Below are 15,314 nucleotides of genomic sequence, written 5' to 3'. Positions count from 1 at the left end.
TGAGAAGGCCTGAAGAGAGAACCTATCTTGTACCCTCTTCCTTCCAGCTTGTCCCATGTCCCTGCGGAGCTGTGGCTCCCTAATGAGCTTCTCCATGGCTTTAGAGAAGGCCTCAGCTGTGGGTTCACACAGGAAGCCCGTCTCACCATCTGCCACACTCTCCAGGGGACCCCCAGAGTTCACAGCAATAACAGGACAGCAACAGTACATTGCCTCTACAGGAACTATCCCAAAATGCTCTCTGCTCGGGTGTAGAGCACGGCAGCACTTCCCCGCAGCAATGCCACTTTCTGTGAATCAGAAGGGGAGCGCAAGAATGTGACACAGTCCTCCAAGTGTAGCTGTGCTGCTAGCTCTTTCAGTTCAGTGTAATGTTGAACATTCTCAGGAACTCGGTCATCATAGCCCCCAGCCACCACCAGGTGAATACCTGCTCTCTGGCCTTGAGGAAGGCTGCTCCTCAGAGCTGCCAGAGCCTCCAGAGCCAGGCCTAGATTCTTTTTCCTCTCATATCGGTTCAGAGAGAGGAACAGACAGGAGGTTCCCTCAGGAAGCAGCCCTTCCAGGCTTTGTGCTTCAGTGGACGGCTGGTCAAAGGTACATGTGTTGAGGGAGGGATAGAGGACATCTGCCTGGACACTGCTTAGACTATGAAAGGTCTCTCTGAAGATGCCGGCGGTGAACTGGCTGTTTACCAGAATCTAAGAGGAAGGACAGACAGATTAGTTTAAAAGATCTAACATATATCACAGGTGTTTTAATAAGTTGGACTGCAGCCTAATCTTTGATTACCCTAAAGCCTAGAATAAAATCAAAATGTGTGCCTGTGGAGAGCAGGCTGTGTGAAGATATTTAAGTTAAGTTATTTTAATTTAATCTATTACACTGTATAACCACATTTTAGTTTAGTTGTAGTTTTCCCAAGATCCCAAGTCAGGTCTGTCATAAAAGAGAGAGCAAAAAACATAAAAAAAAAACATACAAACCAAAATATGTCTTGATTATAGATAGATAGATAGATAGATAGATAGATAGATAGATAGATAGATATAGATAGATATAGATACCCATAGGAAAATAAGAAATCAATAAATAAAACCCATCTAAACCCATCTAAACAGAAACAAAGTTGTCAAATCTGCAGAACAAAACAGGAAAGCTATTTTCACATATGCTGAGATGAATCTGCAATACCGTACGCATATAATACAATAAAAGTCAATTACAGGTTTGTAGGAACCCAAGCAACATAGTGCTACTAACATATTATTTATTAGTTAGAAAAACAGTTTCCCTTCAAGAAATACAGGTCATGTCCTTGGCTGTCCTGGACTCAACAACAAAAAATCATCAGGTATTGTCTTCTTCATACAACATTTACAAAAAAACAAATCTAAAGTATATTTTACATATTAATATATTGTTGTAATTATTATTTTATTCTTATATTTTTTATTGACATATTAATTAATTAACTAACTAACATCATGGCATTTTGTACTGTTCATGTGTTTTTACTTTAATGCTTGCTTAGCCTTCATACCACCTTTTTAAAATGTAATGTTTTTTTCCCCCCCCTTCGGTATGAAATAAAACAAGACAATCTGACATAACAACCTGTTAGATGGTTCAGCCTCCACTTTCAGTCATTATTTACCATATCAGCCATGCCTGTGGTGCGTTCCTCCAGCCAATCGATGGGAGTGCGGTAAAGCTTTTTCAGAAATGACTTCCTCTGGGTCAGCAGCTGGTCTGGAAAGTGACAGTAGAAGAGAACCTTCTTCCTGTGCCGGGACAGTCTCAGCACCGGGATACACACCGACACCTGCAGTCGAACACAACGTTTTAGTTTAGTTTATTTCATCCATCTCACAATATATGTACATTGTAAACGATATAAACTAATTCAACTATTTAATTATTTAATAGTGACTAAAAAAGGCAAGGACAGCCTACACTCCTCTCTTTTAGGCTACACTGCATGAATCAAAATCAAAATAGAAAAGGTAAGAAATACAAATGCACGTCTTCCATGAAAAATGTTCTTCCTTCCTTTGCTAAATATAATCACAGTCTAATCATTCATTAACCATAGTATTTCTCTTAAGGCAATTAAATTAAATTAAAATAATTATAAAACACAGAAGTAAACACTCATCCTAAACAAATAGTGTAAAAACTCTGTGGGACCTTTGTTGTTGTGGTTAATAATAATCTTATTCATGTATTCATATAGTCACTAAAGCTTTAACTGGTGTCACACTTGAGATAAACAATTGGTTTTCTCTGTTATTATGTAAAAGAGAGAAGGGTAGTGCCTGTTTGTATGTGTGCAAAAGGGTGTAACACCAAAAGGGAGGCAAAAAGAGACAAACACAGCTGACAACAGAAGGTCTCTGTTCTTTGATCAACAGAGACAGTTACAAGAAACAGAAAGCTCAGAGGTTGTTAGCATCAAGACAGCTCACCTGATCACAGAAGATGACATCATACTCCACCCCACTTAGAAAGACCAGATAGAGGGCCACATAGACCATCCTCAGGTATGCACACAGGGCATGGAGGTAGCCAAAAACGCTGGTGGGAAGCCAGTCACCCACACATTTCTATTAGAAGAGAGAATACTAAATGTAAAATGACAGCTATTACAGGATGCATTTTCATCTTTGAGGGACAACAATATGTAGTCATATGTTAGCATACCACATGCAGGTTTGGATCCTGGGTCTCCGAGAAACAGTGTGTTGGATCATAGTGGGCTGTCCAGATCTGAACGCTACAACCCCGAGACTTCAGAGCAACAGCGGCATCGACCACCAGTCGCTCTGCTCCACCAATACCAAGATCGGGATGGAGGAACACCACCCGTGTCATCCTGCACACAGAAATCCAAAAAGTTATGATTGAATTTGGAGTATTGCTCCCCAAAAAGACAATGCTGGTTTGCAAACAAGTTTTAAAATCCAGTAAACACTTTATAATTTAGAGTGACACGCAAGCATCAAGTAGGCACTACAAAAAAAAATACAAAATTTGGTGGTCAAAGTTGAAACAGCCTCATGAGTGCCTTAACCTCAAACATAGCATTAAAGAGAAAAATCATTTTCAGAGGCATTCAAACTATCTTAAACTTGATGTTGCTGACAACAAACAATTTCCAACAGAAGAGATTCATAAATCTGCACTCAAAAGCCAAAAAAATATTTCAGAACTGCATTGTTGACGAACATAAAGAATCTGCCCTTGTGACTGTGTAATTTAATTTATAACTTTTACCTCTAAAACGCTTTATGTCATGTTTAACAGCAAATTTAGCCACATCTACTTTCTGCAGACCAACCTTGTTTGGCACAATGTCCTCAAATACTCTGAATGATCTCTGTATTAGCCTAGTCATAAGTAAGATAATAAAATTAAAAAATGAAAAGTCTGATTTGGGAAACAGTTTGTAAACAAAACGACTTTAGCTAATGTGCCAACGCTAAAGGTTCTAACTAGCTTATGTAGCTAACGAATCATTACGTTTTAGATAGGAAACGTAGTGGCCATTTATCTTTACAATTGGACCTAAACCATTTTTAACTCAGTATCACATTCTAATGCAGTATTGTTTACCTTTGTATCTCTTCACCACCTTCTCCAACTTTGAAAGCCTGTGATCATACTCGTCTAGCTACCCGTAGCTATGAAAACGGTGGGTGAAACTCTACCACGTGGACGACATGTTGGCTCAGATTAACCGTTGTGATCAGGCTACTAGCGCTTCGAGTTTGAGCCACAATGGTGCCTGTTTCCTCAATGTACCGGAGTCTCTTCCTGCGAGACACGTCTCATTCAGAGACAAGGCGCGCTACGAATTTGCCTTTGAATTGAAGTAAAAAACATGTATAGTTTCAATAGAGCGCAAAGTGTAAAAAAATTCTAAAATATATTTTATGAACATGTATCAAAAATAAGCTCCTAAAACAGTGTCTGTTTCATTCTTTTTTACGGTGGATGCGACAAACCATTCAGGCTTCTGCTCGGTCGCCTGCGGTGGTCTTGTGTTTTGCAGTCGTGTCCTTTTTAGACAAGCGTCAGCTTTGAGAGACCTCTTCTTAAGTTTTGTCCAATTCACGCTGACTGCCTGCTGTTCATTTAACGTGAACATCAACTAGAAGAGGGGCTCAGGGTGTCAGCTAGCACCGGAACAAATCAAATAAAATGGTAAGAATCTCAACTTCATCTGAAACTGCTATTGCTACTGAAGCTAACAAGCTTTAATGCCTTCATTTAGACCTGAGCTAACGTTTTCTGTCTGTTAGCTAGCCTGCTAATGTTAGCTTAATCGTTTGTAGACGTGGCTTATTTTCAGCAACTCAAACCTTACCCTGAAACGCATTTAAGGTGATGGCTCAGCTAAATAACTCATTTATATGTATGTGTAACAGGTTTAGTGAAGACTGCATGTTACCATTATATAAAGCAGTGAGCAGTGTGAACTTATAGAATAACCCTTGGCCTTATGTATATGTCAGTTAGCTGTGTGTGTTTGCGTGTGCAGAATGAATGTATAGGTTAATGGAGCTGAATCCTGTCTTATTAATCTTGTCTTCCTTTCAGCCTGGACCAGCAGCAAGTGCCACCAACGTTGGGGCGTCTAGCCGTTCCCCCAGTAAGACAGTTGCTCCCCGGCAAGCAGGCTCCACAGTCAGACAGAGGTACACACTTTCAAATGTGACTGCCAAACATAAACTATTACAAACTGCTCCCATCCAAGTAAACGGATCACATGGGTATATTTACACAGGCTGGTGACAAATAAAAAGAAAAAATACCAAAGAAATAAAACAAAATAGTCTGAAAATTTGTATGAATCATATGGTAAGGACTTCACAGGTACTTCATTGCAATGCCAGCATATGTTCATCCATTCAGTATAGCTCAGAAACACTGAGAGCAACCAGCCACCCTTCGTTGCCCAATTGACTTGAACAGCTTGTTTTGCTTTAAGTTGTCATACATCTGTATGTTTGGTATCACTGACTACTAATTAGCTGTTAGCGCCTTCCTTGTATTAAACATGAGTGTTGTTGACTCTGCCTGCATACAGTCTCATAATTATTTTGAAAAGAAAAAAACAGCAATGTCTTGCCTGCTCGTTCACCAACCAGTAAAACGTGATTGATGATTTTCCGATGACCCTTCTTTGTATATTTGTGTGCCCTCTGTAGAGTAGAGAAGCAGATAGATGTTGCAGTGTGGACTTAATCAGTGTGTAATCAGAGGCTTGTTGTTACCTCTTTCATTATTACCCATAACTATCACCCTCTTCATTACCTCATTAACCTCAGTTTAATCTCATCACACGAGTGAAGCAGCCATGAATCACTCTTTCATCACCAGCTACTGTAGTTTGCGCTGCATTCAACATAGTGTGTAACAGCACAAGTTGTTTTTCACTGGGATTGTTTCCAAGTAGAGAGTGGAATTTGTAAAGTTTGGTAGACCTTGACCATAAATTTTTGTTTGAGAAATATAACATTGCAAAAATTAGTTTTGTTTTCTGTAACCTAGACATCATGTAAAAATTCTAGTAATTCTCAGCGCAAACTGACATTGTTATAGTTCAGTTTAGTTAATAAGTTGCGTTTGTGTGTCACACAGGAAAGCAACCAGCAGCGGTACACGCAGTGGTGGCAGGACCACGGGATCTGCAGGCACTGGTGGCATTTGGCGCTTCTACACAGAAGACTCACCAGGCCTCAAAGTGTAAGTTTCAACTTCTAAAAGCAGCTAGTGTAAAGCTCTTACCCATACACACACTCGCCAATAAATTCAGCCATTTAGATTTAATTTGAATGCACCTGGAAAACCCACTAATTTCCAGCACTTCATTAATAATTATGTTGATCAGGTAGAAAGGGAGTGATGTTTAATGGCAGGAAATTGGGCAGATGGGATAAAACAATATCTGAACTGTGGATTGGCTTGATTTTAAGTGTCTACGTACACACTGAAGCAAACATTTCGAAAACTCTCCACCTCAAACTTCTTTTCTGCCGCATCCTAATATTAGAGAAGGCGTCCTGTCTCATGGCCGTAGCTGGCCATGGCTGATCGATGATGCTGAGGTGGTTATTGAGTGTGTCTCTTGAGCAGTCGAAGGAGGGCAGACTTGCCATACAGCCCTGTATATCGAGTGCGTGTTTGTTCCTGCGTTAGACACCGGCCTCAAAGCTTCATTAAAGGATCCACTCTGAAAGGTCAACTCAATTACAGCCTTCTGACAGAGGGAGGGGAGGGGGATGTGGAGGAGATGGTTGGCATGGCAATGCTGCTACTTAGCGATACACCCCTCCACCCCATCCCCCACTCAGACCCTCCTTCAGAGATGAGAGTCCTTCCTTGTTTCCGAGACTCATCAATAAAATCAGCCACTCCACTAAGACTCTTACTTTAGGGTTATAGCAAATGATGGCATTTTGTGTTTGTGTGTTAATCAGTGTCTCTTTGTTGTTACAGCGGTCCGGTGCCAGTGCTGGTGATGAGTCTGCTTTTCATTGCTTCGGTTTTCATGTTGCACATCTGGGGGAAGTACACCCGCTCTTAAACAGCACCTGATGACCTTTGACCCTGCACCTCGACTTCCTTGGATCATTTGGACCAAACAAGTGAAAAAAAACTAAATATCCTTAGTTCTCCTCCCCACTGTCAATGCAACACACTAACCGGATATACAGCTGTTTCAGTACATGATCTACAGGTGCAAATAACATCACTTAAACCCATCCTGTGTTTTGAACATCTGATCGGATAATTGGGAGGAAGCAGCTCTAGCACTCGTCAGATGAGATATCTGTATGTGTCCCTTTCTTCAAGCAGCAGCATGTGTCTCGTCCACTGCAAGGTTCAGTGCAGTGCTCAAAGACGTTTTCAGGCCCCTGGCAAACATTTGTCCTTGTAGCCTCACTTGCATTTTTTTTAACGCATTTGTACAAAATGTGATTGTAATATTGTACAATAAAAAGTAAAATGGATGTGATTGAAATGAACTCTTTTATTTAGTGAAACCTTTCATAAACGTCACAAAGTGACTGTTGACATGGTGTTTTCACTTTGAACCTTCTGTAAGCACTACCACACTACTGAAAACGGTGAATTTGGCAAATGCTATTGCAAATGCACTTGCAGTGTACAACAAAAAATACACTTTGGCTGATTCTGTGTTGAGACAAAAATGGGAATCTTAGAAAAGACAACGCCAATGTTAAGTGTTACATGTCAGTATGATTGACAGCGCACCTAATATGTAATATAATTATATCCAGCAAATTTCAGCTACTTGCTGCTTTTTATTTACCCTCTTTGGCTACAACTCACTCAGTAATCGTATCAATTTTATTTTTAAATAGTGTACTGTAAGTGGCGCCTAATGTTGCATGTATATTCCTTGAATTATCAACTTTAATGGCTTTGCATTGAAGCAAAAGCATGTTCACTTTAATCAGATTACACAGCACACACATGCTGCACGATTATCAGCACGAGCAGAACAACCCGGACTTGTCTGTACATGTGTACGCATGTGTGCCGTTTTAAATTAAAGTGACTGGATGAAAGTGTGAACTTCTCAGTTCACATATTTCTATAGAGGTTCAGAGGTAACAGTCTCAAGCTAGACCTGCCCCAGGCTTATCTGTCATTTGTCAATAATTGCAGACAGGCAAAATGAGATTTGGAGAAGTAAGAAGTGAAATCTGAAACATTAAAGCAATGCCAGAAGGTGCACAATATGCAGGACATCAGAAATTATGTTGATTACCTCTGATGAACTAAATGCTAACTACATATAAATGAACTTTTCTTCTGTCTGCTTCATGCACATAAATGGTGACATATTATTATGTGGTTATATTACAAACCACCTGTCAGTGGTTACAGTCAGCTGCTGTACATTAATGTTGATAACAGCATCAGCAGCATGCGACAGCATTAGAACGTTTCTGTTTCTGTCAAAGTGTCCTTGAGAAAGACCCTGAACCCCCTGATGCATCAGACAGCTCCACCACCTCTGTGTATGTGTAAGTGTGTGTGTGTGTGCGTGTGTATGTGTAAGTGTGTGTGTGTGTGTGTGTGTGTGTGTGTGTGAATGAAAAGCACTGAGTGCTTTGAGTACCGCTTCTGAATTTTACTCAAATGATTGCGCTTCGTATCCTGAAGGGGGCGCTGCAGACTATTTTCTGACGACCACTGGCTTGGAGGATATTAACATACTGTATATACTGTAGCTATCCTCGGAGGGATGGGCATGAACACTTGCTCATGTGTATTTATTTTTCCTCATTAAATCATTATAATAGTATGTGTAACATGTTTGTATCACTAGACTCCACCACAGCGTAGTTATGTCATAAAGTGTGTTTGATGATCCTTTGTAACCAGACTTTTTGAATTAAATTGTACAAACTGAGCTGAGATTAACAAAAAAAATGGTACTAAAAAGCTTAAATCTTATATGCTTACAACGTTAAACAGTATGGACGCTGAGGTAAAACTGAGATGATGTTCGGTCTAAGGACTGATGCTGTGAGCAGCTGGCTGGAGGTTTTGGAGTTGTAGAAGTGGCTCTGACCAAACCTGCATCAACAGGTTATCTGTGTTGAATATGAAACCACCAGCTGGCATGGCATGTGTATGTGAGTGAGTGTGTGTATGCGTGTGTGTATGTGGGACAGGGACAAGAGGGAGAGTGATGTGGCAGCAGTGCCTGAGTTTGCCACGAACACTGGAAGCTTATGGGAAAGCAGAGCCATAGCAACAGAATGAATTAATGAACAGGATCTGAATGCTAGGTTTAACCCAAGGCCCAAGTGCAAGCACACACACACACACACACACACACACACACAAACGCTGAGATACACTCATGAACTCCACAGCCCAATTCACTGTGGCACAACACGGCAGTGAGCCAGAATAATTCAACATAACAATTAAATATGAAGGTCGTGGTGAAGCTTCAGTGTTCAGGCAGCATGTGGAGCGCTGTGACCCTCCAACTGCTGCAACCTGTAGTTTTAAACTCCTTCTGACACCGTCAAGTCAAATCAGCGCTTCATCAGGGAATCAAAATGCTGAAGAAATGAGCTACTGCTGGGACAGAGACCTAAACAATGCTGTTTAATATCAAGGTAAGAGGTAAGAGACATTATGTTCTGCATCTTGATCTGATTATGACTCTGTTTCTATGTCCTTCAAATTATGCCTTGAGAGCACTGCCTGGAAACACCTATTGGATACTTAGTATGAACATTGTACAGTGGCAGAAGGAAAACATTTTGAGGTTGTGGACTACTTAGAGCTACATCCACTGACAAAAAACACTCAAACCTTTTGAGTTTGCTCAGCACAAAAAGAATACCCTTATGTGAGCCATGCCTGGCCAAAAGGAGCTTTTAGAGGATCTACGATCAAGAATTGTTGATTTACATAAAGCTAGAAAGGGTAAAAAGTGATGTCAAATACTTCAGAAATTCACCAGTCTACAGTTAGAGAAACAATTTATAAATGGAGAAACTTCGGGACTGTGGATACTCTACCAAGAAGTGGGCGTCCAGTCAAAATGACCCCAAGAGCACAACAAACACTCGTCAATGAGGTAAAGAAACAACCCAGAGTGACAGAAAAGGTTCGAAGGCATCATTAGAACTGGATAACATCTGTGTTCATGAGTCTACAGTAGGTAAAACATTGAACCAGCATGGTGTCTATGACAGGACACCATGAAGGAAGCTGCTGCTTAATAAAAAGAGCATTGCATCCAAAGAATATGAAGAGCTAAAGCAGTTCTGCAGGAAGAATAGGCCTGAACAAAGTGCAGGTCTGATCCACAGCTACAGGAAGCGCATGGTTAAACAGTTGTCAGTTTTTAAGTTTAACTTTATTAAGTTGACTATGACGCTTTCATTGATGCGGATCAGATCATGTTTTATTACAAATAATGCAGAAAACCATAAAATTCTCTTGCCACTGTATTTTATCCTGAAAAAAACATTGAGGGAAAAAAAGATCTTTAGAAACTGTAATTACGGACGGCATCTGAGTTATTAATGTGAAGCTTTTCTATTATTTCTTTGATGTCAACTCTTAAATAGGGCTGCATGTCTTTCATTCTTTAGAAATTAGTGTTCTATACTCATACAAAGTGACATAAAGAGGAAGGTTTCATCTATAGCTGTGTGCACAACATAACAATCAAATGACTTACATTAAATAACGATTATGAGATACAAAAAAAAAAAGACATTTCAAAGAAGTACATGAGGGTGATTCAATGGATCCACCTGCAGTTGACCTTTGACTAGTTGGTCTGTAAACAGTTCTTGAGAACAGACAAAATTATTGGAGAAAAGGATAAATACATTTTCCACTACATCAAAACCTGCAAAAGAGATGTCATCACATTCATGTATGTTACCATATCTCTCTATTCTATGTAAATCCTCCTGAACATGTTCGTCTGAGATAACGGTTCGTGTCTCGTGGAAAGAAAGTGACGAGTGAGAGATAGAAGGAGAGAAAAAGACAAGAGAAGCTCTCTAAAGGGTGCCTCTGAAACCCATATCCTGTAAAAAACCACACACTGACAAGGGATGGTCCCTTACACTGAGCGAGGTGAGCATGCACACACACACACACACACACACCACACACAGAGAAGACATGTAAATAGGTCACATTTATTTTCTGTTCTACTTGATACATGCTGTTCTGAGGTTTAGCATGAAAAAAAACTGTTTAAGTCACTCTCTCTCCTCCTTTCTCATGTCACTCTCTCTCGCTCCATTATGCCCACAGATGTCCATCCCTGCAGATAAACACGGCTTCCAGGATATCAATCGGAACAGAGGGCTTGTGATTTGAAATTCGTCGCTCCCAGTCGGGAACATTTCTTCCTTCGATCACTCAGTCTCGCGTGTCAAGTGCGCATGTGCATTTTTGAATAGATCACATGGTTGGTAAAGCATGGAATGAATGGAGAGGCGAGTGGAATCGATCCACACTCACTGACCAAGCGAATCCTGAGGGATGTCCCAAAACATTAGGGCAGGTGGAGGGGATATGACAGGCGCTGCACTCTGAAATGGCACGAACACTCACTCCACAGTGAACTCGTGTCACTTACAGAGATCCATTTAGCAGAATGTTGTGCTCCTTTAATAAACATAAATGTAAAAAATGAAAATCTACTTTAGTCTTAAAACAGTTACCAGCGAACAACTTTATTTGATATGTTTTCTATCTTTTACAGTCAAATGACTTTTACATAATAACTTCTACATCTGCACTTTGTAAATAAATTATATATGGATATGTGTTCACGTGGGTCCAGTTACTGAGTGCATAAGACCAGCGATCAAGCTGTGATTAGTCAGTAGTATTGCAGTCCACTGGCACACTTTGTTACTGGCCAGTGATCTGCAGCACATCCTGATCTGCTGAGAGGTAGAGCTTGTTCGCTGTAAAATAATCTGACTCCATTTTCTGCCATCCAAACCACATGGTCGCTGTCATATGTACTTTAGGTGGGTCAGGAGGGTCGGAGGGAGCTGGGACACAGAGAGAATTTGTGAATGTGTGTGTGCCAGCTGAAGGTTCACCGATCTCTTTGGGTCCTCCTGCAGACAGAAATAAGATAGTCAGAGTTGCTGCCAAGGCTGAGTCTGCATCTATCCATAGCTCTTCTCTTGCTCTCTACTCCTCTACATGACACACACTCACCTCATGTTATGTGCATGAATGATGTGATAACGGTGTGGAGCCCACACACTGAAGATGTGTAACTGTTATAGGAAGCAGAATCACTGTTTACATTTCTTTTAAGGTTACTGCATTTTGACATTAGCCTTGCAAAACTGCAAATCACTTTTGAAATACAATGATATCTATGTTGATAATTACATGTAGAGTGACAGGACTGTTCATTGTGTGTTTAGAAATATAACGTGTGAGTATGTAAAACAATATTCTAGTATTTCCATCTATAGTAAAGATTAAATTCTCAGTTCTCTGATAAAGTATTTATAGGTGACATGTCTGCAACTGCACCATAAACAACCAAATCCACTACTTATACCCTTTATAAACATATCACTTACTGGTCAATAATAAGCAGTGCAGTGTCTCTTCACGTCTTCTTTTTGCAAACAAACAAAAACAATACATTTTCTGACAACCTTGACTTCCCCATGAAGTTAATTTAAAATTCCTTTAACTGTTTGGCAAACTAAGGTCGTATCCGATGTCTGAGCAGCTGCAACATCTGTATTTTCCCTCAGTCACACATATTATGCTTTCTCAGAGGTGATTTCCACAGTGGTAACACACACATGTCTCTTCTTGCTATTTCATGTTCACAACAAACTGCTCAGACGGAGTAGAGCAGAGTGCAAAACAATAATTACATTAGAGTGGATATAATTCATGCTACGTCTCCCAATACAGCACTTTAAAGATCTATGGATTTGTCGTCAAAAGAAGAAACATTATTCGAAAGCCTACATTTAATTACTGTGTATACTAATCAATGAGAAAGACATATTAGAGAATAGGTAAAATGTTGGCATCAGGTTTAGTGACAGAAGACATGCATAAAAAAACATATCAGAACAGAGACGACAAAAAGGAAAGAGACAAAATGTAAACAAAATAAACTGACAAAAAGCCAGGACGCTGTTTTAAAAATAGCAAAACAAGTGAAATAGAAATGGAAATTGAAAGTCTGAAGAAGGATAACGCTCCAACGGTTGAGGTTAAAAGCACAAAGGAAAGAAAACAAATATACAGAGAGTTGAAAAAAGAGGTGAAACAAAGAGTGAAGAAGAAACACAATGCGCTGGAGCAAGAAAGCTATGAATAACTACAGGAAGATGGAAACAAATGGAGACAGTCGATGGTGGGAGAAAAACCCAAAAGAAATCTAACAGGTCTATAGTGATATGTGCAAAGAATTTGACAGAATGGAACAATGTGGAGGCTAAAGACAACGATGAGCGCTGAATAAAACTTTAAAGAAGTGGGAGAAATAACGCAAGTGAGACGACAGCAGGCGAGGAATCAACAAGTGGCTCAAAACAGACAAACTGTTTCTCAAATACATGACACATTTAGAGAACTATACCGTGAGTTTCTGTGTGTACGTTCGGGAAACGGGTTTACGATAGGACGGGAGAATCCTGGGACGGAGGCCACGTTGGTCTGTTTGACCTTTTCACACATATCAGCCCCCACGCCCCGTCAGCGGAGAGAGGGCACGTCAGCCCTGGTGATGCCCCGTGTGACTGCCACAAGCATGCTTGGCCAACTGGGCTGTGATGTCATAAACATGTGTCCCCCGCCGCCACCCTACCCCACCCCCTCACTCGCTGGCAGCCTGCAGCAGAACAGATCAGAACAAACCCTCTGGGACATGCTGGCCATGTCTGGACTAATTTAGGGAGGAGGGAAGGGTGAGGAGGGTGACACTGAGCGTCTCAGGTGTCAGCCTTGTGCTTTCTAATATTAAAGACTCTTGGCCCGTGGGTGCAAGGGTGTGTGTGTAGTGTACCCATGTGTTTGTAAGTGTGCTGTTTATGTGCTGAGTATTTTTAGGTCACTGTATTTTCCACTCCTTGTGCAGCGCTCCAGGGTAGCGATAGAGGGGAGAGGTGAGGCGGAGGAGGAGGAGGAGGAGGAGGAGGAGTAGGGAGGGACGTTGGGGGGCGGGGTGGGTGTTCTGGGATCACCTGGCTGTGATATAATAATTGTTCCCATTAAAAATATATAATGATGTAGTCCGAAAGATGTTCCGAACAGCCTTTCTGTTTATGTTATCACATAATTCTGCAAATATTTGACATTGTTGCTACATTCCTTTGGCATTAGAGCCTAAACTAATCTGAGCTTTCTTGCTTTCATTTAGTCAAAAATGACTGGCCATGTAAGCCACATCAGTAGCACAAGTAGTCCAAAGAATTACGTTCACATTCTTTCTTTTCAGGTTTTTACTATTAAATAAAGCCAAAGTGTTTCTGAATGTCCGAGTCGTGTTTATCATTTCCTTGATCATTCATCCACTCCTGAATCCTAACAGAAACCTACTTCCTACATAACATTAAAAATAAAACAGTATTCTGAGACAATCTACTGCTGCTTCCATCAAACAGTGCATCACTCCCCCCTTTCTGTCCTCCTTTCTGACTGAAAACAACACTCTCCTCCTCTCAGGATTTCCTACCACCTGTCCTCTGGACACCACCCCTCCACCTCCTACAAGCAAATGCAGCCACACTGACTTCAGCGATTGTACAAATCATAAACACATCTCTGACACTGGCACATTCCCCACTACATGTAACTGGCATGATTCCCCCTGTGCCTAAGAGTGAACCTCAACACTTCCCTTGTGCAGAGGGTTAATGTAAAGACTTAATTTTTGGTCAAGGTTGGAGTAGGGTTAAGGTCAATACGTTGTTTAACCTGATTTCACCTAGTTATCTGTGCCATCAGTGAATCACGTGAGACACCCGTGCATGCATGTGATCTTTTTGTTGACCTCTGTCTGCTTCTTGGAAACCGTTTTTGTGCAGCGTGCTGAATGTTCTCAGTGTTGGAAGCTCCTTGTAAAAAGTGCATACCTAAACCGTTTACATTACACATTACACACATTCACTTGACCTGGTCTTATCTACATTAAATCAGTCTAAATTTAACCAGCCTGATCAAGATGAATGAGTCAAAGGCCAAATCAGTTCATCCGCCTCCACATTTAATTATGCACCTACTAACCTCATATCTGTCATATTACAAAATATTATTAAAACACTTTCGATAGCCTCCTTTACAAAGAGTCTCAATTTGGCCGAAGGCATGTGATCCGCCTCTCATTACAGGTTTGCATGGACATGTTGTTGCGTGTGTTGTGTGTGTGTGATTGTGGCAGGTGAAGGAGAATTACGCAATGCGGTGAGGGAGAGGAAGCATTTTGCACAATACATATCACAAGTTTCAAACCCTGGCCAACAGAGCTCTGTCTGTGAATGAATCTCATGATTCTGCAGCTACTATGCTTGTGTAATTTTAAATATTAGGTCTTTCTACAAGTATTTATTGCTATTTGCTCTGGGCTGGACTCAGCCACAGACAGACTACCCTGACTTACACATCTTGCAAAACAGTTACATAAACCTTCCTCTCTGCCTATGTGATACAAAAATTTGCATTTTGGGGCAGTTTGCTCTTCGATTTCTTGCCTCATCATGCTGAATACGCACATACCATGAGCCTGGAATTCT

General features: G+C 40.7%; 2 protein-coding genes and 1 long non-coding RNA gene across 3 annotated transcripts in view; 1 reads left to right on the top strand and 2 right to left on the bottom strand.

Annotated features, from left to right (window-relative positions):
• LOC113169447 (alpha-1,3/1,6-mannosyltransferase ALG2-like) overlaps positions 1-3,724 on the bottom strand; it is a 4,098-nt gene extending 374 nt beyond the window's left edge. Inside the window, exons 1-6 of the mRNA XM_026370845.1 lie at positions 3,711-3,724; positions 2,704-2,875; positions 2,469-2,606; positions 1,658-1,825; positions 431-701; positions 34-290 (exon numbers count right to left, since the gene is read on the bottom strand). Of these exons, the coding sequence (XP_026226630.1) occupies positions 34-290; positions 431-701; positions 1,658-1,825; positions 2,469-2,606; positions 2,704-2,875; positions 3,711-3,724 (1,020 nt within the window). The remainder of the gene's footprint in view (positions 1-33; positions 291-430; positions 702-1,657; positions 1,826-2,468; positions 2,607-2,703; positions 2,876-3,710) is intronic.
• Positions 3,725-4,052: 328 nt separating this feature from the next.
• On the top strand, positions 4,053-7,019 carry LOC113168916 (protein transport protein Sec61 subunit beta-like). Its single transcript, XM_026369988.2, has 4 exons — positions 4,053-4,206; positions 4,603-4,700; positions 5,647-5,751; positions 6,505-7,019. The coding sequence occupies exons 1-4, from the start codon at positions 4,204-4,206 to the stop codon at positions 6,590-6,592; spliced, it is 294 nt and encodes a 97-aa protein (XP_026225773.1). The 5' UTR covers positions 4,053-4,203; the 3' UTR covers positions 6,593-7,019.
• A 4,483-nt stretch (positions 7,020-11,502) lies between these two features.
• The window catches only part of LOC113170401, a 39,155-nt gene continuing 35,343 nt past the window's right edge, over positions 11,503-15,314 (bottom strand). The window contains exon 3 of the long non-coding RNA XR_003299635.1: positions 11,503-11,660. This is a non-coding gene — a long non-coding RNA (uncharacterized LOC113170401). The remainder of the gene's footprint in view (positions 11,661-15,314) is intronic.

This window comes from Anabas testudineus, chromosome 16 (genome assembly GCF_900324465.2).
Source record: "Anabas testudineus chromosome 16, fAnaTes1.2, whole genome shotgun sequence".
NCBI lineage: Eukaryota > Metazoa > Chordata > Actinopteri > Anabantiformes > Anabantidae > Anabas > Anabas testudineus.
This window is presented reverse-complemented; position numbering and strand designations above follow the sequence as displayed.

What these genes read in the sequence shown, in the direction of transcription:
- LOC113168916 (XM_026369988.2), top strand. An exon ending in GGCTCCACAGTCAGACAGAG is followed by an intron (nt 4,701 to 5,646) that starts GTACACACTTTC and finishes TGTGTCACACAG; the next exon opens with GAAAGCAACCAGCAGCGGTA. An exon ending in GACTCACCAGGCCTCAAAGT is followed by an intron (nt 5,752 to 6,504) that starts GTAAGTTTCAAC and finishes TTGTTGTTACAG; the next exon opens with CGGTCCGGTGCCAGTGCTGG.